The sequence below is a fragment of the Phyllosticta capitalensis genome, assembly GCF_038381095.1.
Source record: "Phyllosticta capitalensis strain CBS 128856 chromosome Unknown BKA78scaffold_1, whole genome shotgun sequence".
Classification (NCBI taxonomy): domain Eukaryota; kingdom Fungi; phylum Ascomycota; class Dothideomycetes; order Botryosphaeriales; family Phyllostictaceae; genus Phyllosticta; species Phyllosticta capitalensis.
In genome coordinates, this window is record NW_027117439.1 from 1427489 (window position 1) to 1454551 (window position 27063).

At 55.6% G+C, this 27063-nt stretch overlaps 11 protein-coding genes across 11 annotated transcripts; 4 read left to right on the top strand and 7 right to left on the bottom strand.

Moving 5' to 3' along the window:
- Positions 1–73: 73 nt before the first annotated feature.
- BKA78DRAFT_244024 (phosphatase family protein-like protein) lies at positions 74–3202 on the bottom strand (the record flags this gene model as incomplete). Its single annotated transcript, XM_066883996.1, has 2 exons — positions 74–2131; positions 2219–3202. 2 exons carry the CDS (start codon positions 3200–3202, stop codon positions 74–76), a joined length of 3042 nt encoding a protein of 1013 aa, XP_066749156.1.
- Positions 3203–3452: 250 nt separating this feature from the next.
- Positions 3453–4760, top strand: BKA78DRAFT_9179 (uncharacterized protein). Its single transcript, XM_066893967.1, has 2 exons — positions 3453–4575; positions 4628–4760. The coding sequence occupies exon 1, from the start codon at positions 3570–3572 to the stop codon at positions 4527–4529; it is 960 nt and encodes a 319-aa protein (XP_066749157.1). The 5' UTR covers positions 3453–3569; the 3' UTR covers positions 4530–4575; positions 4628–4760.
- A 1775-nt stretch (positions 4761–6535) lies between these two features.
- On the bottom strand, positions 6536–8469 carry BKA78DRAFT_358842 (uncharacterized protein). The gene is made up of 2 exons (XM_066892365.1): positions 7444–8469; positions 6536–7390 (listed from the first exon to the last, which is right to left on the bottom strand). Exons 1-2 carry the CDS (start codon positions 8164–8166, stop codon positions 6758–6760), a joined length of 1356 nt encoding a protein of 451 aa, XP_066749158.1. The 5' UTR covers positions 8167–8469; the 3' UTR covers positions 6536–6757.
- Positions 8470–8895: 426 nt separating this feature from the next.
- Positions 8896–10825, bottom strand: BKA78DRAFT_9204 (uncharacterized protein). Its single transcript, XM_066893969.1, has 2 exons — positions 10341–10825; positions 8896–10255 (listed from the first exon to the last, which is right to left on the bottom strand). Exons 1-2 carry the CDS (start codon positions 10676–10678, stop codon positions 9184–9186), a joined length of 1410 nt encoding a protein of 469 aa, XP_066749159.1. The 5' UTR covers positions 10679–10825; the 3' UTR covers positions 8896–9183.
- An 882-nt stretch (positions 10826–11707) lies between these two features.
- Positions 11708–13428, top strand: BKA78DRAFT_348567 (pheromone A receptor-domain-containing protein; the record flags this gene model as incomplete). The annotated part of the gene is made up of 2 exons (XM_066890658.1): positions 11708–12293; positions 12341–13428. 2 exons carry the CDS (start codon positions 11708–11710, stop codon positions 13426–13428), a joined length of 1674 nt encoding a protein of 557 aa, XP_066749160.1.
- A 690-nt stretch (positions 13429–14118) lies between these two features.
- On the bottom strand, positions 14119–14600 carry BKA78DRAFT_302043 (uncharacterized protein). The gene is made up of 2 exons (XM_066887411.1): positions 14578–14600; positions 14119–14520 (listed from the first exon to the last, which is right to left on the bottom strand). The coding sequence occupies exon 2, from the start codon at positions 14433–14435 to the stop codon at positions 14244–14246; it is 192 nt and encodes a 63-aa protein (XP_066749161.1). The 5' UTR covers positions 14436–14520; positions 14578–14600; the 3' UTR covers positions 14119–14243.
- Positions 14601–15303: 703 nt separating this feature from the next.
- BKA78DRAFT_9234 (uncharacterized protein) lies at positions 15304–20386 on the bottom strand. Its single transcript, XM_066893975.1, has 3 exons — positions 20091–20386; positions 19930–20032; positions 15304–19875 (listed from the first exon to the last, which is right to left on the bottom strand). Exons 1-3 carry the CDS (start codon positions 20273–20275, stop codon positions 15445–15447), a joined length of 4719 nt encoding a protein of 1572 aa, XP_066749162.1. The 5' UTR covers positions 20276–20386; the 3' UTR covers positions 15304–15444.
- A 1303-nt stretch (positions 20387–21689) lies between these two features.
- Positions 21690–22976, bottom strand: BKA78DRAFT_243636 (uncharacterized protein; the record flags this gene model as incomplete). Its single annotated transcript, XM_066883965.1, has 1 exon — positions 21690–22976. One exon carries the CDS (start codon positions 22974–22976, stop codon positions 21690–21692), a length of 1287 nt encoding a protein of 428 aa, XP_066749163.1.
- A 145-nt stretch (positions 22977–23121) lies between these two features.
- On the top strand, positions 23122–23826 carry BKA78DRAFT_9273 (uncharacterized protein). The gene has a single exon (XM_066893986.1). The coding sequence runs from the start codon at positions 23268–23270 to the stop codon at positions 23709–23711; it is 444 nt and encodes a 147-aa protein (XP_066749164.1). The 5' UTR covers positions 23122–23267; the 3' UTR covers positions 23712–23826.
- A 770-nt stretch (positions 23827–24596) lies between these two features.
- Positions 24597–25497, bottom strand: BKA78DRAFT_9250 (uncharacterized protein). Its single transcript, XM_066893979.1, has one exon. It carries the CDS (start codon positions 25284–25286, stop codon positions 24705–24707), a length of 582 nt encoding a protein of 193 aa, XP_066749165.1. The 5' UTR covers positions 25287–25497; the 3' UTR covers positions 24597–24704.
- BKA78DRAFT_9259 (TIM-barrel signal transduction protein-domain-containing protein) lies at positions 25405–26786 on the top strand. Its single transcript, XM_066893984.1, has 3 exons — positions 25405–25830; positions 25923–25973; positions 26023–26786. Exons 1-3 carry the CDS (start codon positions 25522–25524, stop codon positions 26629–26631), a joined length of 969 nt encoding a protein of 322 aa, XP_066749166.1. The 5' UTR covers positions 25405–25521; the 3' UTR covers positions 26632–26786.
- The last annotated feature ends 277 nt before the right edge of the window (positions 26787–27063 follow it).

Consider the following 27063-nt stretch of genomic DNA (forward strand, 5'->3'; position numbering starts at 1 on the left):
CCCAATGTTTCCGCACGTTCGGGTATCTTGTGCCAATTTCTCCAATGCCATCCAAGTTCCAGTCGTACAACCCTCACACGTCGAGCGCCACGAACACTTCAACCACCCTGACCATCCTTTGCCTTCTCAGCTGCTTGTCCTTCTCCTTGCCAGCTGTTTTATCAACAGCCCTGATCATTGGTTCTGCCAGTGCTCCAGCCAGACCTTTCTCCACGTTCAGTGCTGCATATTTCTGCGCCTCGCTTGCGCTCCTCATCCTACCCCCCACGGCTGTCAACGTCCTTTTGATTGGGCTCGTAGGGCTGGTGATACTCTCTGTCTCGCTCTTGCCAGCGTTCCTGATCTCCGTCGCCACACGGCCGAGCATGCTGGTCATGAGTACAAAAGTCACCGAGTGGTTGGGGGACTGTCCGATCACTTCCAATATCCACGTGCGTTCTTTTTCTCGCGCAAGTTGCTTCTTGCTCTTAGCCTGATCGTCGTAGCCAGCCTCCAGTTTCGCCCAAAGATCCGAAGGCACGAGGCCGTCTTCCAAACTGCGGAGGAAAAGGACCAAGGTCTCAGCCATTGTCTCGAGCTTCATGAGTGTGGTGTCTTCAGGCTCGAATGCTTGTTCAAAGGGCTTGTCATCGTCTATTGCGTCAGCAATTGAGCAAGCCATCCTTTGCCTAGCACCGAAGCTCTTGAAAGTCCAGCTATCCGGGGCAAATGGCCAGCCTGAGCCCGATGAGCCTTGAGCAGTAATGGACCAAGGCGCGACCGTCGCGTCATCATGGTCCATCATGTCCCACTCAGCCACAACGCGCTCAAGAAGATCTTCGAGGTATTCGGTCAGTCGGAATAGTTCCCTAGGAGCCGACCAAAATTTCGCGCCTTCGCTACTAGTTGAGTTCTTGCCGCTGTTGTCGTCCGATTTCTTGTCCGCTTCGCTACCTGTGCGCTGGTGCTGGAGTTTGCGGGCTCCACCTTCAGGAATTCGAATGAGTTTGTCGATTGAACGGCCAAATGCTGACTGCTGCCATTCTGCTCGGATCGGGAGGAAGTGATCGCGTCCGTCGTTGACCCGCAAGACGAGAATATCGTCAAGATGTGCTCGTTCCTCATTCAGGTCTCGCACAAGCTGCAAGTCATCGACCTTGACCTCTAGCTCAATATTGCACGCTTCGCCCGGATCGAGGGTATAGGACGGGTTGATCGAGGAATTTGCCTTGTCGGCCTCCCGGTCGAAACTCATCGAAAGCCAAGATGGAAGCTTGGTCTCATCCTCGTTGCTACCGGGCTGACCAAAGAAGCCGATTGTCGAAGGGACTTGGCCAGTATTGGCCACGGTGACGTTGCGGCGTTTTGCCTCGAGGTATCTGATGGGTCCAAAATTGACGCCGTCAAAGCTCTGTTGTTTGCCGTCGGAAGTCTCGTTCTTGCTATGGTCCCTTTCGACGATCAACGTGACTCCCGGTCTTCCCTCATTCTCTGCCCTGTCGAGTTCTTTGGCGACTTCAGCGAGCACAAGTGCCTTGAGCTCAGGCATCACGCTGTCGTATTTGAGCCTGAAAGTTGCGGCTAGGGGCTTGTGATCTGATGAAAGCACTTCTTGATAGGCACCGTAGTGCTCAAGCTCGATTTCATCATCGAAGCCCTCCTTCGTCGTGACAGTCTCTGGTTCTTCCCCAGTGTCGGCAAACTCGTCGTAGTCATCGTCGGCATCTGTGGCGGGATCGTATTCAAAGAGAACCTCGTCATCATTGTTCGAATCGAATCCTTCCTTCTTCAACTCTTCATCACGCTTCTTGGTCTCTTCCTCCTCTTTGACCCTTTGCTCATAAGCTGACTTGTCGCGCCGTGTCCGGTAAAGAATACGGTCGCACCAGCTAGGGCACCGGCGCTTCTCGCTCGAGTCAAAGACACCAACAGTGCCAACATCGTACTTGTAAGTCGGTAGAAAGTTGATTTCACCCTCCCGCCATCCGTCATGAAAAGCCTTTCGGGCCTTTTGCTGCTGACGCAATTCGTCATGCGGGAGGAGCGAGTCCAAGGTCGCCTGGAGGGACGCAGGATCCTGACTCGGTGGTAGGGGTTCCGGTTGGAGCGCGTCAGCTAGATCAACGGACTCCGCAGTGCTCGCAGTGTCATCCTCCTTGACCGCGTCTAACGACGTCCGCGCGGAAGACAGGTTGCTGACCTCATCACCATCGGCGGCCTTGGCTGATGTTTGAGAGACGTCGTACTCATTGTGCGTATGCAGCATCAGGAGCCTTCGGACATCATTCCCTGGCATGCCTTCCAGACGATAGTTCAAATCTCCAAACCAAAAGGCAAAATCTTCGTCGCCTATCGATTCACCATTTTCATGAGATACTCCGATGGAGTCGACGATTGGGTCAAATCTTGTCCGGCTTGCAATCTGAGCAGCATCCCAGTTCCGCCTCTCCAATGCCGTTTTGTCTGCGCCTGCTGCCAGGTGGCTGTTTATAAAAACCATCCTTGTCGTCTCTCCCAAAACGATTCTCGCAGAAACACCGCCCTTATTTCCCATGTATCCCATGAGACCGGTTCCCACGCTAGTGGTGCTGACAGATCTTACTTCCGGTGCGACAGACGGGGACGCGAAGACAAGGAGGAGAAGGCCAATCAGCTGCTGCTCAGCGACGAGCTTGTAGCCCTTGGGGAGTGCATCCTCCAGCGACGACTTGAATTTGGCGGCAGTCGCAGGGTCTGTATATGGCCTCAAGGCTTCAGTGGCCGACGTGATGTCGACGACTTCCTGCAGGCCTAGAACATAGAGGTCGATTTCGCCCGCGGTGTCGGAGAAGCGTTCGGCGTCTGAAGACGACGTCTTGTCCAGGTCAGGCTCATCCTCTTGCGCTTTGTCCTTGTCTACAGAGGCGTCTTCGGTGGTTATCGGCGCGGCGTCAGGCTGGCTAGGGTGTGCAGGGTCGACGTTGACGACGGCCGAGGGTTCCTCGAAAGGTCTTCGACGCACAAACCAAGCGGCTACATCTTTGTGGGTATTCTTGAAGGAGGCGACGTTCCAAGTGCCAACCTTGACGCGGATTTCCTTGGGACGCACATATTCGGCTCGGCGGGCGTATATGGCCTGGTGGAGACTATGAGGAGTGGACGAAGAGGCGGCAGAGATGGCGTCGGGAAAGGCGCCGGGGATGGACTGGTCCAGAGAGGACGTGGGGTCAGCGTCGGGGGGCATTCGTGCGGTGCATGTAGGTGAGAGGAAGAGGGTCAGTCTAGAGTGCAGATGTAAGATCACATTGCGGTGGCAGGGTGACAGTAAGGTGCCCGTGATGTCCGAGGGCCGCCAATTACAAGCAACCTCACCTCGACCTGGCGATGACGCACCTCATGCACGGGCCACAATCGGAAAAACGTGGCCGCTGGCGAGCTCGGGGCCAGCAACAACAAACCCCGACTGCTTGACCACAGCTGGAACTCTCCATGCCGCTTGTTCGTCTCCATCCTCTTCTCTCGTCCTTTCTGAACCAACCTTCAATTCCATTCTCACAAGGGCCGCCATCATCTTAAAGCCCGGTATAACGCATCCTTCTCAGTTTCTCACCATGGCTCCCTCCAAGGAAGCCGTACACTCCGACTATGATACAGACACCAACAACCATCAAGACTTGGCTATCCCTGTCCCCGGCCCTAGGACGACCGACGAGCTCAATTTGGCTGTCTTGCGCCGTCAAGAGCCCAGCATCACTAAGATCATCTCCATTGCGCCCTATGTGGTTCTCTACCAAATTTCGGTCGAAACCAGCACGTGGGAGAAGTCGGGCATTGAGGGAACAATGTTTGTTGCCCAGTTGACCAATTCTGAGATTGGCTCCACGAGGTTTGCCGTTGTGATCCTCAACCGCCGCTCCTTGGAAAACTTCATTGCCGAGCTCAAGAGCCCGGAAGACGTCGAGATTACCGAGGACTTCGTCATCCTCAATGTTCCCAACAAGGCGGGCGCCGAAGACGCGCAATTCTACGGTGTCTGGATCTTCTCTGAGCCTGCTCCCTCATCGACCGCTGACGCCCGCGATAACAACGCCCGCACGATCCAAGATTGTGCCCGCGCGGCCGAGACCTCTCGACTGTCCATGGAGCAGCTGAATCATGACCACTCTGGATCCGAGGCACAAGAGCCGCCCCAGTCTGTTCCCATGGGTCGTCAAGTGTCCTTGCGCGAGCTTTTCGGCCAGCAGCGTGAGGCAGATGCGGACTTTTCCATCCACGGCCACGGTGCTCCCCCTGCTTCTAGCCTTCCACAACCCCAGGCTCGCCCGGCTCCTGCTCCGGCTCCGGCTCCAATGTTCGCCCCTACCGCAGACACGGCATTCTTCCATGCTGCTCCGACTAAGAGCCCTGCTGCCTACGCCTCAATGGTCCCTCAAGCTGTCCCTTCCCAGCACATTCAGGTTCCTCCTCCGCAGCAGGTTCCTGTCCAGCAACCTAGTGCACCAGCTGCGGATGTAATGGACCGAGAGGAATTGCTCAAGCTCTTCACCCAGCGTACGAACTTTGGTATATAATCATTCCCTTCCCATTTTTAAACGCAGTTGAGATATATACCGCTTTGTAGGTGCTCCAGTCGACACTCCCTTTGGTTCATTCACCAATTTCATCCAAGCAGACGACGCTAGGTTGAGGGCCTGGTCCAAGGCGAATCGTCCGCCTCCGGACGTGGCGCCCACGTTCCGCACGACGTTCGTCCAGCGCTTGCCGAATGGCAAAAAGCTCCCGCCGGTCGTCAAGGTCAGCAAAGACGCCGCCTGAAGTGGGTCTAGGCTTCACGAGAACTGGTCTGTTTTACTTCCAATTTTCGACAGGAACATTATTGACTGGCTTACAGGCAAAGAAGTAAAGGATTGGAGCAATATGCAAAGCGGCGCCAGGGAACGGAATTTGGATCTGGGTTTCAACAAGACTCATCGTCCAGCGCGACACGAAGATTGACTGCGGCGTCCGTTTGGGCGACATGGACGCAGGCCGTCATTTTTCTTTTCTTCTTGGTGGTCGACATATCCAAGATCGACCGCCACTACTTTCACGAGAGCTGCGCATGAGAAAGATAAAAAAGCGCGCAGGATGACCTTTTTTCTGTTCGTGGGCTAAATACACGACATCAGAAGAGCAAGCTGCGCGAGTGGGTAGCGCGGCGCGAGTGGACTTCAGCCGACAGAGCTGGCCGCCGATGAAAGCTCTTTTAAATCGATGACTACAAACCATATATCCCTCACCACTTGTATAAGTACTCTGTATTCGTGTCTAGTGTTCAGTGAGCCAATGCCTGTCTACTGTCCTCCACTGGAAGCCAAGCCAACCATTCACAGCACCTTCGTCAAGCGCCTGCCAAACGGCAAGAAGCTACCCCCTGTCATCAAGATATTCAAGAGCTCTAAATAGGGCTCACCGTGACTGCAACGCGGATTTCACGGCCGACGGGTTCGTTGTATTCCAAATTCCTAGCAGGGACTTTGTTGACTAATGAGCAGACAGAAGAAGGACTGGAGTTGGGGTCCCAGCGACGCAACGACGTTATGATCTTGGATTTCTGCATCAGCAAGATTGTGGTCTATCAGGTAACAAGTTGATTTGAGGGGGCGTCGTTGTTTTTCTTTTCCGCAGAGGCTCGCAAGGCGCTTGCTTTCAAGGACGGACGAGCGCGATGGGAGACAAATCTTTCACGACAGGCGCACAGCAACCCGCACAATCATGGGCCCATGGACGATGCGGAGTAATTTGAATTTTCCGGTCAGAACGGCTGGAACGAGGGAGCCTCAAAATTGTATACATCGAATGCTAGATGCTTTTGTTCTGCACATCTTTCATCCGAGCTTCCCGCGTGCTTCATGCATAAACCATCATTCGATTGCGCTGGTTGAAGCAAATCCTCGCTCTTCATCAGCACAGGTGCGCGAACCCCCCTTAAAGCGCGTCCATTAGCAGACTGACGGCCGCCCCACCTCCACGTCACCAGCCTCACATGCTCCCGTAACGGTATTTAGACAGGGAAAGACAGCCATCAGACATTTGGTAGCGGGTGGAAGCACCGTAGCGCTGACATTGATTTGAAAGCTAAAAAGCGCAACCATCGCAGCCATCCAACTTTGCCCTGCGTCGCGTCGCCCAACGACAGCCATGCCAATAACACCATTGGTGCATCGCGCACACCTGTTGATGCCCGCTCGACATACGAGGCCCTTGCCTGTCACCATGGCGATCAAATGAGCCACAAAAATATTGCTCAGTGGACGCGACGGGACGGGACGGTGCGGGACGAGACGCAAACATACGCGCGGCCGGCTGCGCTGCATTGAGTTGTGTTGCTGACTGCAGTAGACGTTGATGAGACACCTGACTGATGATGGGCAGTACAGACTTAAGTCGTAAGACGACAGACGACGCCAAAGCGAAAAGTTCTAGTATCCAAGGAAAACAGATTCCAACCGACCAAGCCGACAGACATAGGAGATGCACAATTTCTGATGACAAAGGAAAGCAGGGCCACAGCAGATCAACCCGACTGACCGGATCGACGGGAAGGAAACGCGCAATTGGCTAACGCTGTACAAATTGATGGATGAAGGGTAAAATGACAAGAAAAAGAAGTGAATATGATCACAAGAAGTATTAGACGGACAAAAAGAGAAGAAAAGAAGAATCAAAGAGACAAGGGTGAGCACGATGAGTCGGTCTAGAGTTGAAGGAAGAAGTGTTCAAAAACAAGGAAAGGAAACAAAAGAGTCAAGGCTTTCGCCTACGAGTCCGCGCGCACCATCTCACAGACGTATTCGACGACCTTCTCAGCCACAGCCGCACTGTGCCTGGGCTCGATGCAGAAGCCGTGCGGGATGCCGGTGTCGTCAATTTCCATGACGGGTTTCCAGTCGTCGTCGGCGCCCTCGCTGCTGGCTCTGCTGAGCCTGCTGCTACTGCGCGTCATCCTGAGCGGCGGCGTCGTACCCCTCGTCCTTGTCGGCGTCATGGAGCCGTTGGTGATGTTGGCCATGGTGTTGCTGCGGCCGCGCAGGCGGATGAGCTCATCGCGCGTTTCGTCAGCGACCCAGTGATCCTTGCGGCCAAACAAGAAGTACAACTGGGGACGCGGCGCCCTCTGCTTCTGCTGCAAGTCACTTGGCAACGCTGCGCCCCACAACTCCGCATCCCACTTGTCGTGGGTGATGGTGCGCAGCTCGTCGCGTGCCATGTGCAGCGCTTGCCGGATGCCATGGCGCGACTTGATGAAGGCCGTGGTCGTCCGCGCGGCGTCTTCCGGCATGCGTGCGACGAGTTGGACCAGGTGAAAGAGGAGGGCCGAGGGAATCCAGAAGGTGAGGAGCGTCGCGAGCATGTGGAGGATGAGTGCGATCCAGGGTATCGAGAGCAACGCCTGTGCTATGTCAGTCTAGTCGATCAAGCGGCAGCGCAAATCAAGAGACTCACAGAAAACTTCTTACCACTGTCGCTCTTCGCAATGTGCGTAACAGTGGGAAACAGGCAAACGGCTCCAACGATCCTCCCTGGTTGGTCTTCGTTGACCTCCTTGGTTCCAGCGTCGTTCACCTTCTCCCTCCACCGCCGCAGGATCTCCATAGCCACATAGGCGCCAACCGAATGCCCCACCAAAATGATGTTGGGCTCGTCGTCATCGGCCAAGGGATCAAAGTCTCCTTGCTCTTGCTGCTGCTCTCGCATGCCCTGCACGTGATCCCAGAGCGCCCACTCGGCGCCTTTGATCTGCTCTTCAAGACCAAATGGAGGTCTTGCTCCAGGCCTCAAACCAGCGCCGCGACCGCCGGCAGCCTCAGCCGGGTAGCCGCTTGCGGCGCATCGCCTGCGCAAGAAGCCGCCGCGGGCTTCGCTCTCGAAGCCTGATAGACTGCGGCCAAAGACATCGAAGTTGACCTGCGTCGAGGGGGGCAGGCGGTCGGCGAGACTGAGATTCAGGTAGGAAAGGAAAAGGTCGTAGTAGCCAATCAGGCCTGGGTTGCCCGTGATGAAGTAGATGAGGTAGTTTTTGCGGCGGGCCTGAGGTCCATTTGTGGTAGGAGAAAGAGAGTCGGAGCGCGAAAGATAGATTGAAGTTGGTTTAGAGGTGATGGGTGGAGTAGGAGGTGATGAGGGTGGCAGCGTTGCCGGGAGGTGGATGATGGTCGGGGCACGCATGTTGAGCTTCTATGGCGATCTTGAAGGAAAAGAAAAGGGGAAATCAGCAAATAAAAGGGAAGAGGGTAGGGGAGCGAGCGAGTGATGAAGAAAATCCGACTACTGGATTCGGAGACCGAAAGGAATTTGTGCAACTTGACGGAACCAAGGGAAAGACGAAGGACTGGAGAGACAAGCAAAGACAGGTGCACAGTCAGGATTTCTTCGGCCGTGGGACGGAGCGGTCAGTCGACTGTCAGGGAAACCCTCCGCAGATTGATGTACATACGGAGCTCGCGCAGTGCAGCTCGGGGGCAGTGCGTCACGTCCGGTCGCCTCTACGACGACGAGAGGAAGACGAGCAGAAGAGACATGACTTTACATCATTACCGCCTTGCCGATCCCTGTTTCAGCCTGCCCGTGTCCGGAACTAGCCCCATTGGGTTATTTCGTCATGACTAAGTGACCCGTCAACCACCCTTCTCTATACTCCCGCGGCTGAGACATCTGCAGCTGCCCTTATATCGACCTGCTTCGCTCCAGCGCCCTCAAACCGCCACTGTCGCCGCGCTGCTAGTCATGGGACAACACCCGTCGTCAATACAATCCATCAGCTTCTCGACTTCCTTCTAGAGAGCTGGACACATCCCGGCCTCGCTGTTTCCTGTTTTGGACCATGGCTGAATTCTGAAGTGTCCTTAGCTATTGCACATCACCAGGCTGAATACCTAGGTCCAGACAGTTTGCTGCCCAGCCAAGCATGAGCGAAGAAACGCAGCTTGCTTCAAGACCTCAAAGTGTAAAGGGCGGCATGTGAATTTGTTTGAGAAACGCAGAAATCTTGATCGACTTTGCAACGCAACCACGTTTGAGGCTTCGTTGCTGATAAACGCCAGCCAAAGAAAAAGCAAATAGACGAAAGGGTATACCTCCGGATAAGAATATGAAGTCGCTAGGAAACATGTTGCGGCAGCGCTAGCAAAGCACACAGAGGACAAGGCCGCATCGCCAACGGCACCCCTGCAGAACAAACGCACGCTATGATGAACCTGACCTTCTTGAACTCCCCGCCTGCGTCCGAAATCCATTCAAACTTGCGTGTCCTCGCTCGTACGTCGAGTTTCGATTCGCTCGGCTCTTACCGTTTCGTTCGATTTTCCTCGTCGTGCCAAAGAGCCAAATTTTTGTTTTACGCACCGTGTCTGTCGTCAGCTGGAATGGATACACGAACATGGCCCAGGCGGCATTGATGGGCATCATGAAGACGGAGCCGAGAAATTCAAACAAGAGCACTATCAGACTTGATTGCTTTTTGTGCCCACCGTGGGCAGCGGCAGCCGCCGCGAGTGCCAAGGCGTCTTTTAGACGGCTCTCGAGGTCTTGCAAGCGTGCTTCCGTCACCATTGTTTGGGTGGTCGCCCTCTTCTCATAGCGGCGGACCGCGCGGTTCAAAGCATCCAGCTGTGGTTGGAAGCTTTGGCGAACAAGATTCATTACTTCGGCTGGCACAGCTGGAGACTTTGATGCGTCCTTGTTCTTAACTGCGGCATTTTTGGATGCCATGTCAGCCATATGGGTTTCGAGCTCGCCCACGCGCAGTCTCAGATCGCCTATGGACGAGTCCTCTGGCCGCACTCCGTCGGGATCCAAGTGGTCTCGAACGACTCGTTGCAGGTACAGGGTTCTTGCGCGCAAGAGACGCAGCAAGTGAGATGCAGGCCGGATTTCAGCCGCGAGTAAAAATATGGTAAGATTGTAGTTGGAGACGAGCCCTTCGGACGGGCGTGATAGGGAGGCGCGGATGGCGTGTAAAAGATAGGCTCCGCAGAATGGCCCAACGAAGCATGCCGCCAGCGCGACGAGTTCGTCTCGGCGCAGCTCTTTCACAGCGCGGGCGTATTCGGGCTCAGCATCAGCGCTAGGATTGTCTGGCTGGCGGGTGGTTGTTTCTGGGGCGGTTTCAAGTTCGGCGAAGTCGTCGTCGTCGTCGGCAAGAGGGTCGTCATTGTCATCTTCTTCGGGGATGGGAGAGGTGCGAAGGTCATGTTTGTCATGGATCGGAGTCGTGGCCGTCGCCGTCGCCTGGGTTTGGGTGGAGTGGTACCAGTCCCTGTTGTCCAAGCGCATCAGAACTCCGAATCCTTGCCGCCGCGGTCCGCCGCCGAGCAGGGCAGGGCAGGGCGGGTGAAGCTTACCATGGCAATCGCACACACCAGTTCAACAGCACCGTGGCCAACCCGAGCAGCAGCACGTCGGTCAACACCTCGCTCCCATTGTTGAATAGCAGGCCTCCGACCGCGGGGAGGATGGCAAAGACCAGGGGTGCCGAGTGCCAGTGCGAGCTGTCGTCCTGCACCAGGTGGTCCATGCGGTTTACCAGATTGTCAGTCGAGGAGCGCACCGAGGAGAGGTCGGAGAGGAGGGACTCGCGGCGACGCGGAGGGTGGGGATAGTCCCATGGAGCTGAGTTTGAGCGGACGGGGAGGCGCTGGCGCAGGCGTTGCACGGGTACGGGTCTGCTCTCGTCGGCCATGGTGTTGGCGCTCGGCGGAGGAGGGCGAGGCTGCGCGCCGGCATGGGCATGATTCTTTTGCGCGCTGAGCTGAGCTGAGCCTGTCTGCTCCCGCCTGCAGGTTGACGACGACGAGGAGAGGATGAAGAAGAGAAGGAGAAGTCTGACTGAAAGCAAATGTGGTGGTCGACAACCTGTTCATCGGCACACCACGTCACAGCCACCACACGACTGGACGCCCGCGGCTGTCGGCCACAGCCGTGCCTCGACCTTTTTTTTCCATGCAACCAGGTCCATGTAGGTACTCCCGCTCTGCATGTGCGATACATGCACCCCTCATCTCCTCATATCTATGGCTACTCGGCCAAAGGTAACACGTGAAAAAATCCCCCAGTCTCCAGCTTGTCAAGTCACCTGCCAATACAGAATGGAGCCTTTTCTTTTGCAGCCTCGTCGAATACATCTCTCAATATTTGCATATCAAATCCATATTCCATTTCTTCCTGTCGATTCTTATCTCGCTCACCATATAATCATGTGCAGCACCTCGCGTCTGCTTTCCCCTTTTCTCTATGCGCATTTCCTATTGAGCCCCAAAAGCGGACGTTGGCGACTCAACCCTCAATAACCCCCGACATCACTAACTCACTTTTTCCACTTGCTCTGATCCAGAGAGTGAAACTCAACGATTGACGAGCTGCCGGGACCGTTCATTCATATTGGATGTGTCTTCACTGGCCTTGTTGAGCTCAAAACCTCTGCTCGCCGTCATGGCTACAGAGCCCCCTGAATGCCACGGCCATATTTCTTCCTTCGCTTTCCTACACCTCGTCTTTGTCTCTAATCATCTAAATCTTTCATAATAATACGGCATCCTTGAACGCAATTGTATCGCTCTTGCATCGTCCAGAGATCTCTCTGCTACGCCGGCCAGGCCATTCGTGGCCCAGCTACCATCCCCGGGTCCCCGTAACCAGCTCTAGGCGACTGTCGCACTCTTGATTCCTCCGTCGACAGACATATCCGAGCAATATGTGGGGATCGGACAGTATGTTGGCTCCGAGCGAGTCCTTGGTCTCCAGGTCAGACGAGTACCCAACATACCCCCTGGCCTACATCATCCCTATCCTCGCGACGCTCGTCATAATTCTCGACATTCCCCCCTTGGTCTGGCACTATAAGAACAAGAACCTCGCAGCCTTCACAATGGTCCTATGGATGGTTCTCCTCATCTTCACCCTCTTCCTCAACGCCATCCTCTGGCCCAATGACGACACTGTGCACTGGTTCAGCGGCAAAGGCGTGTGCGACGTGCAGGTCTACTTCTTTGTTGGAAGCTGGACTGGCATCCCATGCTGTCTGCTCTGCATCATGCGCAGTCTGGCTCGCATCATGGATACCAAGAACACCGTCGTCAATCAAAACAGTCGACGCAGACGCAACCTCATTATCGACGCGGTGATTTGTTTTGTGCCGGCAACAATCGAAATGTCTGTCTTTTATGTCGTTCAAAGGACTCGATTTTTTATTTTGGGTATTACCGGATGTACGGCGACGGTCGACAACAGCTGGCTTGGATCTCTTTTGATCTTCGTCTGGCCCTTGGCCATCTGCCTGCCGGTGGCGGTATATGCTGGTGAGTCTTCATACACCCCTGGTTTGACTCGATACTGATCTTCGAAGTCCTCATACTCGTCCGACTGCATCGCTACCGAGTCGAATTCGCCCGTCTACTCCACGCATCGGGGATGACCAAGTCGCGCTTCCTGCGCCTCTTCATCATGGCGCACCTCTCGCTCATCGTCATCCTGCCCTCGCAGATCTACGTGCTATACTACAACGTGCGGCTCAACATCCACGACTATTCGTGGGAACAAGTACATCAGCCAAACTGGAGCAACCCGGGCAAGGTGCCAACGGGCGGACGGCTGCGCTTCGACCGGTGGATCTGGCTGCTCAGCGGCGTGGCAAACTTCTTGTTCTTTGGGCTGGGCGCCGATGCGTTTGCGCTCTATCGCAAATGGCTGGAACGCCTTGGCTTGGGGAAGGTGTGCTGCTGTGGCGGTGCGCGACGGCCGAGTATCTTGCCCCTGAACAGCGCCAGCTTGAGCAACGCGCCCCCTGGCTCCCACTCTCCTGCGCGCACTGGCTCTACTCCTAGCATCAGCGCGCGCTCGCTGTTTGGCAACAAGTCGTACGTAATGTCGACCGTCAACCGAAGTACCATCTCCAAACCTCAGCACGCAAAGAAGCGCAGCCTCTTCACATTCTGGCGTTCCTCCACCGCCAGCGACGAAGATCGCTCGCACCTTACCAGCCGCGGCACCATTGCGGAGACGGCGACGACGCACAGCGTCTGTCCGTCAGAAGTGCGTCGCAGCACATTGACCACCTTCCCGCCCAATTACTCTCTCCGCAAACCCAGCGCCGCGCCGAGCTACGGCACCGACGCGTCGACCTCGTCGACCGTCATTGGATCGCCGACGTTCTCGGACAAGGAGAAGCGCTTCTCGTATGGCGGTGGCGGCATCCTGCGCGAAATTGAAATCGAATTGGGACCGGTCAGTCCGCGAATGACGGCCATGGTGGAAGAGGAGCAGAACCAAGACCAAGACCAAGACCAAGACCGTGAGGGTGAGGGTGAGCGTGACCAACACAGTGTTATCGAGGAAGAAAGAGACAGGATCAATGCCGAGGACACGCGTCGGCTTGAAGAGTTCGTCATTGGACACAAGGATGATGGGAAGACGGAGAGGCCTCGGAAGCCGTAGAGCCTGCGTTGAAGAGTTGAGACATGGACGGGCGCACCACAACGGTTTACTTCTCTTTCGTTTCTCTTCTCCTTCCTCTTCCTTTCTGTCCCCTCCTCATTACAGATGTCCGTCTAATCTTCTCATCGAGGACGACACTCTCTACCAATGGCCGGTCACATGCGCGGAGCGGAGCGACCCATGTAACCTACAAAAGCGACCACAGCTTCTCCTTTCAAACCAACAGCATTCCCTCAAGCGCACAATCTTTTCGATCAATGTATATAAAAGCGCAACCTCCATCCAAATCCATTTCTTCGATTCAATCAACCCAACATCACGCAATTCGTTTCTCACATACAAAAACACCCATTAAAATCACATTCAACTCTCCCCCATGATCGTTCTCTCCACAAAGACAGGCATCCAGGTGGGCACCGCCACCACCCGCCACCCCGCTCCGGCCCCCTTGGCCGCCTATCACCATTCCACCCCTGTTCGCCCGCGCAGCTCGCTTGCTTCCCTTGTCCGCGGCGGCGGCTGCGGCTGCGCGCGCGCGCGAGCGCTGCGGGCCGACCCGCAGCAGACGGGACCCGCAGAATCTCGTTCGCCACTGCCGAACGACGGATCAACCACGCATGCGGTTTGGCTGACCAATCGGCATTCGCACTTGGGTGGGTAGGTGGGTAATTAGGTTGTTTGAAGGTGGGAGGGAGGAGAACTGGGCAGGGTTGGAATGAGAGTCATCGCGCTGCTTATTGGGAAGATTGTCGCCCGTCCTTGTTGTATCACACCACAATGGTCACCCAAGCACATGCAGTTGTTCAGCTCGTGAACTAAATATAGCATAGGGCATAACTTCCAAAGCAGACCGCACCGGTCGACAAAAGGACAGAAAAACTCGTGATGCTTGCCTGCGCCCGTCCCAAACCAACCCAGCGAGCTCGCGAACGAACCCATCCATGATCCAACCAAGCACCCGAGCTACTCAAATATAAAGCCAAAAGCAGAAATGACAAGACACGCATGCATGCATGAGCCGAAGAAGACGCATTGCAGGCAAGTAACGAAGAAAATACAAAGGACAAAAGAACCTCAAAAAACCGTGCTTTTGTATGTAGAAGCCTCCTCGAGTCTATCAAGTCGAAGCGCTAACTACACCGAGAAAAGAGGACAAAAATACGCTGGATGAGAAGGTAGAGCCCGTTAAGCGACGGCGCCATCAATGTGAATGTACCCACACGAACAGCGCACGACACTGACTCGCTCAAAAAGGTGTGGTAGAATGGTCAAAATGAGAACGGTGGTGACGAAAATGAAGATGGAGGAAAGCTCGGCTCTCAAACGACAGGTGGGAGAGCTGAGGAAATCGGGGTATAAACTGCAAAGAAAATTCAAAGGCACAAAGTCAATACATGGCGAAAACCCAAACGCAAAATAGTGAAATGAAGGAGCAAGGAAAAGTCACCTCAAGGTACAAAAAGGATGCCAAGTCGAAAAAGGGAAAAAGTTTTGAATGGTAAGGAGAACTTCGGACTGAAAAGAAACGACAGATGATGGTGAAAACGGTTGAATCCCATTCCCACGCCGTCGCAATCCATGGAGGAAAGCAGTGCGGGGAGCACCATCTGCGATGCAGCGCAGCGGCTCGCCCGAACAACACCTTGGATACGCCACCGCAACCCGAATAGTCCTTCCCAGAACTCCTTTCCTGCTGACTGAACACGTCTCCTGCTGCCTTTCCTATACCTTTCATATCCAATTCGCCTAGACTGATGTATAACAAAACCAAAACCCATCACACACCCAATCGAGATAATCCAGTAAACTCCAGTGGTGACAGTCTAAGAAACCAGGTCGAAATGTCGCTTGTGAAGCCTACTGGATCATGACGTACCCAATGGCCGTTAGGAGACGCTAAAATAAACAAAGATCAAAACTCTTAATGAAAACATAAAACGCAACACATCCACCTATGCAGTCGGAAAAGGCCGTTTGGGTATCAGAGGTGTTTGGAAGAAGAGTAATTTTCGCCTACTAAACTGCAAGGTCGGCCATGTCAATGTCCATGTCCGACTTGCCAATGCCAGGAAATAGTTCCAGCAACGCGTCATCGTCACTCGGTGCCGGCGGTGCACCGAAAAAGTCGAAGGGCTCGCTCAGCGCGTTAGTCTCCCAGCCAGGGATGTCCTGTGTCGTGGACGGCAGCTTGTCACGCCAGAAACTGGAAGACCCGGTGCCGTCTTGCTCGTCCGAGGCCAGGGTCAGCGTCATGTCCGCAGAGTCGTCAAAAACGAGCAGTTTGGACATCATCTGACCAAACTCGGCCTCGTTCTGAATCTTCTTCTTGTCCCAATCGACGTTGACAAGGCTGTCGCTGTCGCTGGTCTCGGTCGAAGTTGTCTGGTTCGAGTCCTTGGTCGATGCTGGCGATGGAGTTGTAGCCGGAGTCGCACCGCTCTCGTCCTTGTTCATCGTAGCGATCTTCTCGTTCAAGTCGACAAAGTACTCAGCTGGCATGTCCATAACGGCCTTGGCCACATCCTCGTCTGCAAACATGCCGTACATTTGCGAGGGCGACAAGGGACAGTCATCCCATGGGTTGTCGAGCGAAGTTTTTGTGCCTGCAGCATCCGTGTTGGCTGGAGCCATGTCACTAGTCCTGGCTGCAGGAGCTCTGCTAGGAGTACGGTTCATTGCAGGCGCACCGCCTGAGCCAGGAGTTTGAGCCTTGATGTTGGCTTGCGGTGTCTTGAAGTTTGCTGAAGGCGACCCCTTGGCACCCTGTTGCGTCGGAACGCGATTCATTGGCGTGGCACCAGCAGCGGCCGCTGGAGTGCTACCATCGCCTTTGACGACGGGAGTCTGGCCTGCCTTGGCAGGTGGTTGCACCTTGGGCGCAGTAGGTACAGGCTTGCCGCGGTTGGCGTCCGTCTCAATCTTCGTCTCTTTGGATGAGCCGTCGGGATTAAGCCCAAGTCCTTCAGCAAGACTGTCAACAGCAAACTGAAGTGGGTCTTCAACCTTGGCATGGGCCTCTTTGACGTGCGCCTCCAGATCTTCCTTGGTGTCAAACCCTTTGACGCTAAACTCGCAGGTGAGCTGTGCGCATGAGAAGCGTGGCTTCACTGGAGCCGCCGGTGCAGCCGCTTCTCTCTTGACATCTGGAGAGGGCTTGGTGCCAACATGCGGCGAAGGAGCAGGCATAGGCGTCGTCTGGGGCGTGGACGAGGCGCTTGTCTTGGCTTTCTTCTTCGGAGGCATTTTGAGCTTCTCAGGCGTGAGGTTGTTGACAGCGCCTGGAGCGTACATTGGTGCTCCATGTGGCGACTGAGCGCCAATTTGAAATGGAGGCTGCGTGGCAATTGGGGCGTTGGGAGGCTTCACGCCGGCACCAGAGGACTGGCGTGGCCGTTGTTGCTGGGCTTGTCGCAGCTTCTCTAAATTGGCGGAATTGAGCTCTGCCTGCTGCCCTTGCGCCGGGCCGGTAGCTTGATCGGCTGCCTGAGCACCTTCTGGGGTGCTGTTGGATTGCTGGGTCTTGTCGTTGGATTGCTCGATCATGACTTGCTTCATGAAGTTGCTAAGCTGAAGAAGCAGTTGATGCATCTTGCCAGGGTCAAGGGTGACCTCTGCTTTCAGACCGCGGGTGTTTGTATCGATTTGATGATGGAAGAGGGTGCGCAGGAATATCAACCTCTTCGTTTTGGCCTCGTCCTTGTGCTTGACCCAGTCTATAAACAGGCACTGGTCAAGCTTCGACAAGTGCCCAGTCAACTTTCCGGCGTCATTTGCCATCTGGTTTCGCTCCTCATTCGACAGCTGCACCACTTCGCCAACCTTGAACTCGTTTCTGCGCTCCTGCATCATGCTCAAGAACTTGGCCTTCAACTCAGTGTCCCGCATGTTAGCTGGGAGAATTGCGTTCTTGTTGCCCTGAGCCTGTGCCATGCGTGCGCGGTAGGCGGCTTGCTGTTGAGGCGGCAAACTCTCAAACTGTTCCTTGGTCATGCCCATGGGACGGTGCTGAGACTGCGTTGGCTGCATGGGCGGCGCTTGTGCCTGGCCTTGCTCCTGGGAGTCAGTGCCCTCGTCATTTGGTCGTTTGACACCCTTTTGAGGTTGGGCCTTTGGCGTCGCGTCTGGAGGTTGAGAAGGCGGCTGCGCTGGCCTAGGCGGCCCTTGTGTTTGCTGTCCTGGCTTCATTTGAGGCGTTTGCTGCGGTTGGCCTGGCTGCGCTGGTCTTTGCGGCTGTTGCATGCTGGGAGGTTGAGATATTGCCATACCGCCGGGCGGTGGCTGTGACAAGGATATTTGGGGGTTCTGTTGCGCTCTTTGGGCCTGGGCCATCTTCAATTGAACGATGTGATGCCTGAGCTGATCGTCGGTCAGACCAGCAGCCTTCGGACCTTGCATTTGACGAAGCTTTGCAATCTCGGCCGGGGTGACGGATTGCGCGAGTTGCGCCATCCTCTGGCGGAAAATCTGCTGCTGCATCTGGTTTTGATTCGGACCTGCAGGCATCATGGGAGCCTGTGGCGCTTGCCCATTCGGATTTCCTAGACCGAATCCTCCCACTGGACCAGTTGGAACACCACCACCCAGGTTGATCATACCCGCCGTACCTGACGTGATTTTGGCGTAATGCAAGCGTTGGATCTCATTCAATTTGTCAACGCTGAAGTGTGGGGGAAGGGCAGGATTCCTCGCCACCCACTCCTTCAGCTGACCCCACAGCTTGAGGTTTTCAGGGACGGGTGCATGGGTGCGGATTTGGCCGGCGATCGACGGAGGAAAAGGTGTTTGGTCCATCAGGTGGAGCACCTGCGGGGTGAGCGGCGGTGGCATTCGCTGTGGTTGTTGTTGAGCTGCATGCTGTTGCTGTTGTTGCATTTGCTGCTGGCGCATCAACATCATCTCCTGCTGTAACCTTTGCTGAATTTCAGGATTCATCCCCTGTGGTTGACCCTGTTGCATAAAAGGCGGCATATTGGCACCACCCATCATGGGCATACCAGGTCTTGGCCCTTGCAAGCCGCCGAATTGCTGTGCCGGCTGCTGTTGCCCGTTGTTTGCTCCAGCCTGCATCTGCCGAGCCTGTGCCCATCGATTGAGTACGGTCTGAAATTTGTCTTCGGGTAGGCCCATGATGGTCTGTCTCATTGGTTCGGGGATATCGGGTGGGATTCTGCTCGCTCGATTGGGCGCAGGAGCCCCAGGCATCCCAGCCTGGGCCTGCGCAGCGCGCTGCTGGGCCATTTGAAGTGCGCGCATCGCATCCATCCCTTGGCCGACATTTTGAGGCACCTGCTGGCCTGGTTGAGGCGTTGCACGCCCCTGCGGGCCAGGGGGAGCCATGGGGCGGGTCAACATGGGCATTCCACCACCTTGGCCTTGGCCCATGTTGACCATCTGTTGATTTCTCATGGCCAGCTGCATTTGGGCAGGCGACAACCCTTGGTTTCTAGCCTGGGCAGCGGCCTGCTGGGCCTGTATCGAACGAATGGCATTTTCCCGATGGGCTTGCTGTTGCGCTTGCTGCAGGCTAAAGGACGGTTGCTGAGACGGCGGTCGACTTTGCGGTCCCCCAGGCATACCTTGGCCACCCATCGAGCCCGGCTGGCCTCCGTTCATTGGATTGAACTCCAACCCGTTCATGGCCGAGTTGTTGCTTGCAGGGACAACGTCGTGCCCTGCTTGGGCGGATCGCATCGCGGCGGCTTGTTGGTTGGTGAGTTGGGTAAAGTCAAAGTCGTTTCCTGGCATGGCGCCGGACTGCGGCTGTGCAGGTCCCATTTGTGGCGTTCTCTGCATCATGCCCGGGCCTTGGCTTGAGTTGACTCTTGCCGCAGGACCCGGACCTTGGCCCGGCTGCTGTCCTGGATTCGCGCCGCCTGCTTGACCTGCTTGCATCTGCTGCTTTTTGTGGTTCAAAAACATGGCCATGGCCCTCTGTCGGCTGTGTAACAACAAGACATCGACTCCGGGTTTATCAAGCATAAGACGCTTCTCTTCTGGCAGTTGGGCGAACTGAGCGCGAATCTTGGCCTCATCTTCGGCAGTGATGCGCGCACGGATTTTGCGGGTGATGTCACTTATTTGGGCTTCTTCCTGGGGCGTAACCTGCATTTGAGGCCTACCGGGCATCTGGTTCATGGTAGGTTGGGGACGGTTCTGTTGTGCCTGCATTCCCGGGTTTTCCATGCCCATGGATGATGGGTTTTGGGCCATGGCAACCGGGGAGTTTTGCATTTGGTGTTGGAGCTGGGGAGCAAATTGTTGCTGGAGCGGATTCTGGCCTTGGTTCGAAGAAGAAGGCTGCATGGGAGTCTGAGACCCGAGGCCGAGTTGCATGTTGGCGCCTGCGTTTCCTTGCTGCATCATGGAAGCTTGGGTGCCTTGAGCGGCTCTTTGCCTGAAGTTCTTGAGGTCGGCCAGGTGCTTTCGAATGGCTACGAGGTATTCATCCTGGGCTGTGGTTAGCAATCGAGGGAATGGCGCATTTGGGGAGGACAAGTATACTTTGTTGGAGGTCTTGACAAGTTGATTTACTTCGAAAGCCTGGGCTTCGCGGAGGATCTGAGTGTCTGGCAGGTCAGGCTTCGCAAGACGATATCCCGTGTACCTAAAAGTTGGTGTTAGAGTTGCAAAAGGCAAGCCAAGGCGACGCTTCTGGAACATACAGCTGCAGGACTGCGTGCAATCGATGCTCAAGTCCCAGTGATGTATACCAACCCGGCGGGAGTTGTTGTTGTGAGTTGCGCAGGTGTTGGAGGACGATGTGGTGTATGCGCTGCTGATGCTGCTGCTGTTGTGGTGTGGGCTGCGGCGGCCCGCCCATGACGGGCTGCATGGGCTGGCCGTTCATATCGCAGAGTCGAAGGGTCCAAACAGCCAAAGGGCTCACAAATATTTGTATAAGGTCGGCGGTAGATCCCCCAAGCCAGCCGGGGTATTCAGTCGGTTAGGGCAGGGCTCGTGAAGATCCGACGGGTGGATCGGCGGGATGGGAGCGAAGAGGCTGGCAGTGTCGAAGGTCGGCGGCCTCTGCCTGGTGAACTGATCGGAGGGCGATGCAGCCAGGCAGCCTGCTAGCGGTTGCTAGCCTCGAGATCAATGGGCGCGCACCATGCAAAAGGCGCGGTGATTCTTGCGGCGGGCGACGGAGAGAAGCGGGTGAGTGGTGCGATGGCGGAAAGTGGGCTCGTCGTCGGGACGTGGCAGAGGAGTGGAGGAGAGGGCGTTTTCGAAGGGCGGTCGGTGGGCGACGAGGGTGTGGTGTTGGCGAGTGGAGGAGGACAGAGGACGAGACGAGGTGGGTGGCAGTCGAGCGGTGATGAGGCTGCTGCTGCAAGGCGCAGAGGTCTGCGGGCGGGCCCCGAGTCGCGCGGGCGGGTCAGGTCGCGGGTCAAGAACGGCGGGCGGAATCCAAGCCAGTCTGTGGCTGGGCGGATGGATTGTTGTGGAGCGGAGTGCCAGACGCGTGAGAAGAGTTGCAAAGTGAGGTTGTAGAGTTTGTAGAGTAGGTGAAGAGAAGACGAGAGAGAAAGAAAGAGGGCGGCGGCGGCGGCGCAGTTGGTGTGGTGGGAAGGGTTTAGGGTATGGAAGGGTAGGACGCAGGTGCAGGTGGTAGGGTCGTTGGTCGACGGCTCGTGGACGTGGTGGGACCGGGATGGCCCATCAGCTGGTGCAGCAGACGTTAGGTGGCGGGCGCTGTGAAGGGTCCTTCGCTGCAACGAATGAACAAGCGTTTCGCAAGGGCTTCACGACGACGGCCACACCACACCGCTCTACCTACTTGGAATACTTCATCTCATCTCGCCAGGGGTCACTCACTCACTTCACCCCAGCACAAGAAACCCCCAGTCCCTTCAGCTCGAAACTCTCACCAACGAGTCGATTATGCCACGCTTCCCTTTGCAAAGCTGAATCGTCGGAAACACGTCCATCTGATCCGCAGCAGAACAGTTTGAGCACATCTATTCTTGCCCTGTCGCAAACATCCAGTGCAACATGTCAACACGTACGTCGTTGTCTGTATAACAGATCGGGGCTAGCCTTGGTGTCGCACCTGGCACTCGACTGGGGTGACAATCCTCGCTCGCATCACTCCTACAACAAATAATGACAGTTGTGATTTATTTTACGGCATCCCTTTCTTCCACTTTTCAACCTCTTCAATGTTGCCTCTCCCTACCACACCATGCCCGCTGAATCCTAGCGTGTTCCGTCCAACTGTTTTACCTGGTCGCTGGCCTCAAACGTGGGCCCTGGCTTGACAGTTAGGTTCCTGTCCGTACCATTCTCACCAACGCTTCGGCAACGTCAACTGCAAAACTCGAATCGTTGATTGCCCTCTCGTCGCTCACCACCCTGATGGGCGCGCCCTGCAGCCCCTGCTCGACTGCCGTGAACAGAGCCGCATCCGCTTCGCGACTCTCAAAAGGCCCCCCAGGCTCACTGATCATGCTGACGCCGCCATTCGGCAGCCACACCTCGACCAGCCCGCTCGCCCTCTTGTGCATCTTGAGCTTGTCGGCAATAAACGTCCCCACTGCTCGCGCCTCGTCTGCCCTGGTGCGCATCAACGTCACGCTTGGGTTGTGCTCGTAGAGCTTTCTGTTTCGATATCGTTCCGGCACCGTATCTCTTGGCCCAAAGTTGACCATGTCGGTCGCTCCCACGCTAACGACGCACGGGATTTCAGCCTTGATTGCCGCCTCTAATCGTCGTGGTCCCGCGCTCATGTTGCCGCCACAGAGGTGGTCGCAAATTTCCGTCGTCGTGAGGTCTATGATGGCGTCGAGCCCGCCTTCTTCAATCAGACGCTCCATGGCTCGTCCGCCGTGCCCCGTGGCGTGAAAGACAAAAACCTCAAAGTCGGCCTCTTTGCTGGCCGTCAGATGCGCGCGCATTGCATCGACGCAGGGAGTTGTCACACCAAACATGGTGATCCCGACTCGCACTTTTCTTTTCGATCCACTGCCTTCGCCATTGGTCTCCTTTTTCTCTTGCAGCTTTCTCTGGTATGCACCCGCCATGCCCACCATTGCTCCCGCAGCGTTGGTCAGCACTTTTTGGAGAAGCTCATTCAGCCCCGCCACATCGACCACCGAGTACATCAGCGTAATGTCCGCCTCTCCCACAATGGATCCCGTGTCTCCGCTCGCAATGGTGCTCACAATCAACTTGGGAAATCCCAGCGGCAGCGCCTCCCTCATCACAGCGGCCGCCAAGCTCGTGCCCCCACTGCCTCCAAGACTCACGATGCCATGTGGCGCGCCAATCCGTCCCGTGGGCTGGTATACCAGCGCCTTGACGGCATCCTTTGCGCACGTGGCCATGTGACGATTGAGCTCCCCCCGCGACAGCTCAGCAATGGGCGCATTGCGACCATATTTCTGGACAAGCTCCGACTGAGGGATGGTGATGGCCGGGTGGTCGACGTGCTCGCGGCCGACGTCGATGAGGGTCACGGAAGTGTCTGGATGCCTGAGGATCTCTTCGCGTAGGTAGAGCAACTCGGGAAGCTTGGTGTCGCAGGTGCCAAGGACGAGTATGTTTGGCATTGTGGCGGAGCCGTTTGCTTTCCTCCAGTTTGCCAGCGGCCGAGTGCTTGGTTCAGTCAGATTCTCTGATGCAGACGCTGATGCGGCGCGGCGTGGTTGGTAATGGTCGAGGATTGGGTTTGTTGATGGCAGGTTGGGCTGATGCGAGAGGTTGCCAGTGGTGCAGGTGTCACTTTGGCTTGCTGACTGACTGACAGTGACGATTTGCAGTTGATTGCGGGTCTTGCCCTTTTTCAACTTGGATCCATTCAATTCAGCCCATTTGTCCCGTATGCACTGCACAACTACCGAATGCTTCTTGGGCTGCGGCGTTTCACTCTACGGTTCTCAACCGCCCTCATAACCGTATGCAGATTAAATGTCGTCGATGGCGTACAATGTTCGAGGTGGTCTTTGCAGCCCAAGTCATCCGTCTTACTTTCAGTCAGGCACAGCAAAGCAAAAGGCAGCCACTGCCGTGCTACTGCTGCCCTACAGCATGATACGATACCATTGCTCCAGCACAGCCATCTTTCTCCTTGCAATTCCAAAAAGCCGGCCAGAGGACATCGTCGACGTCGAATCGAAGCGGGGTGCCGAAGTCTACGCCGAGTGACGCCATATGCAGGGAACCAGTGCCTCGATCGCATCCCCGCTGTCCTGCCCTGCCACCTGTGCTGCAGAGCCCAGCAACCACGCAATGAACGACACTTTTTGCTGCGGCGTCTGATTCCACGCGTCCACTGCCGCAACTAGCGACAAATCTTCAATCAAGAACGCGTGTAATGATGCACAGAGACTACACTCTGTTCCAATATCAACCCCAGTCAGGTCTCCGCTCCCGCGTGCCGCCCACCTACCCGCTCCGTACCTTGGGTAGCCGCGGGAGTCCCCATGCCAGTCTTCGCCTCTGTAGGGTTGGGCTTGCCACACCTACCACTGGTTCTGGACGACTCACGACACGCGTGCGCGCCGCGTCGTCGTCTTCAGTCAGTGTCTCCCGCCCGGCTCCAGCCTGTCTCCCCTTGGCCGAGGGTGCAACCTGTCGGGTGACGTAGCAACTCATGGCACATGGCAGGCGAGACGGGAATGCGTCCGGAACAATGCGGTGACTGATTTGATTGCAACTTCAATCGTCCGGTTTCTCTGCTCTGAAGTTGAAGCGATGTCGGGCTGGATTGAAGGTCGGAAACGACCGTTTCGACGTTGACGACGCCGTTACAGAAGTGTGTCGTCGACGGTGGAGCAGTAAAGCGGGCCAGCGGGACCATCCCGATATCGATCATGGACCCCAGCCACTGCCACTGACTAGCCACACTCCCCCGTCCCGGCACCCAACGTCATGTCATCTCAACTCGCATCAAGCTTCACGTCGTTCATCTGCCTCTGTCCTTTCAATTCCCATCTTCCTCGTCGCCTTCCCTATACGTTTCTTCCAATCCCGCACTAGAGCAGCCTCGTTTTCTTCGTCGTCTTTGTTCCATTCGCCCAACTTGTCTTGACTGCTTCTGCTCCGCCGCACTCCAAAAGATCGCCACCATGCCGCCGCCAACCGACCGCCGCGAGATCCTTGCCAAACTACGCGCCCAGGTCGACGAGGGACGGCCCATCGTAGGCGCTGGCGCTGGTACGTTGGACTTTTTTCTTCAATTCCAAATTTTTAATTTTTGTCTTTTCTTTGGTGTTTGGACTATTTCTTCTTTCCACGACCGAACCCAAGTTCAAGAATTGGACATCTTGGGGGTCGAGTCAGTCTACAACACACGTGCGGATGATGAGCATTCCTCGTGTTGTCCAGTAGGGACACTGCCTCCCTTTGAACATGACCATCACCAGGCCGACACTTTTTCCGTCCATCGCGACTTTTCTCACAACACGTCGTGCCCTCTTCTCCAACTTCCCCCTCGTCCTAACCCTTGCCCCTGCCCATACCCATGTTTTTGCCCTCGTCCCTGTCTCGTACCGTACCAACCGTTCGGCGCCCACCTCCCGTGATCCGTTCTTCCATCCATCCATCCACCACAGCCACACCGCCGCATGATCAGCAAAAGAGAGGGAAGAGCTCGCGTGTCGGCGTCGCAGCAGCGCGAAGTCATCCGGAGCGGTGTGTAGTGACGTGCGATTGGGCGTTAAAGTTGCTCGCCTGAGGCCGTTATGGCGTGGTAGGGCATATCTTGGCGCGCGGCTACACACGCTGATTGTGTGGTTGACCACTTGGTCGCTTATTGATGTTGGATGGATGTGGCGGTGAGGATGCTGTCTGTACTTGTTAGTACCGCAGCGGGTGACGAAAAGAATTGGGCACTGTGGTTTCGTTCCAAGTTGTCGCATGCTCAAGGCCCAGCGCTTGACTGCTCTTCGTCAATGTCCCTGCAGAGAGAACTTGGAGGTCTTCTTCCATGAATGGGGGACATGAATGCTCCCAGTCCCCTATGTTCTACCTTGAGGCTTAGAGATCGCAATTTCTTTCGTCGCCCAATGTGGTGCGGCAAAAAGTGGCCTCGAGACGCATCGCAGCAACATCGATTGGGCAGATGGCTTACTTGAGTTGTTTTTAAGTCCATCCATGACGGTCATCTCGCGGGTCGGCGCGAAGCGTCCGGTGCTGCACACATTCAGGCCGTCAGCAGTCAACTTGATCCTCATCCCTTCTGCTTGGTGTGTGGTGGTCACCGGTCTGAGTGATTCGGCTTTGCTGCTCCAACAACACTATCTGCTTTTTTTTTCGGTTGCATTTTTGCGTTGTATCAAAGAAACCAGACTGACATTGCGAGTTGCAGGAATCGGCCTCTCAGCCAAATTCATCGAGCAAGGTGGCGGTGACTTGATTGTTATTTACAACTCTGGCCGGTTCCGCATGGCGGGAAGGGGTTCGGTGAGTGAATTCTCTTACTTCAATGCCTTTACTTTTACAACTTGTGTACTTTAAATGCGGACAAGGGGAACAGCCGACTAACGAGCAAGCAGCTAGCAGGCCTCATGCCCTACGGAAGCGCCAACCAAACAGTCTTGGAAATGGTACGCATCACCCACCGCCCTCACTATTGTCTACTGACAGAACCACTAGACCCGCGAGATCCATCCCATCCTCAGCCACACGCCCCTGCTCGCCGGGCTCTGCGCAACCGACCCCTTCCTGCCACCCCTCACTCTCCTCCAAGAGCTGCGCCGGCTGGGCATTGCAGGCATCCAGAACTTCCCCACCGTTGGCCTTATCGACGGCAACTTTCGAGCCCAGCTCGAGGCCACGGGCATGTCGTACGCGGCCGAGGTAGAGATGATCCGCGGTGCGCACGGAATGGACATCCTCACCACGCCGTACGTCTTCGACACGGAGCAAGCGGCCGCCATGGCGCGTGCAGGTGCTGATGTCGTCGTTGCCCACATGGGCTTGACGACGGGCGGTAGCATTGGCGCGACGGACGCGGCTGGAAAGACGCTCGAGCAGTGCGTCGATGAGGTGCAGGCGATTCGCGATGCGGCCGTTGCCGTCAAGAGCGATGTCCTCGTGCTCTGCCATGGTGGGCCCATTGCGACGCCGGAGGATGCGAGGTTTGTGTTGGGGAGGACCAAGGGCGTGCACGGTTTCTATGGTGCCAGTAGTGTGGAGCGATTGCCGGTCGAAACGGCAATTACGAACACCATGAAGGAGTTTAAGGGGGTGCAATTGGGGTAGATGGAGCGCCTCGCGTGTATGTATGAATCGATTATTCTTGTGCTCACAAACCATGTTCGAAAAGATTGGCAGAATCCAACCATATTGCACTCCAACTAGGGTCATCTCAAGAATTGTTGAATGGTCCTCGTTCTCATGGGTCAGTATTAACTCGTTTCTGAGTGCCCGTGATTATTCTGTGTCTTTTAGAGTCAGCTTGGTTTCAAACTGTTTATCGTACGCATTTCTATGCCAAATCCAAATCATAGTGGGTCACTGCAACTTCTCCACGAATTCATGAATATTTCGCATATTCACGAAGCATAGTTGAGAAGAATTGCTTCAATCCAAATGTCAATTCTTTAGCTAGACTAGTCAGAAGATTTGTTGAATGTCCCTTGTGCTCATAGACCATAGTTGACTAGGTTGTAGAATATTCCTGATTCTTTTGCG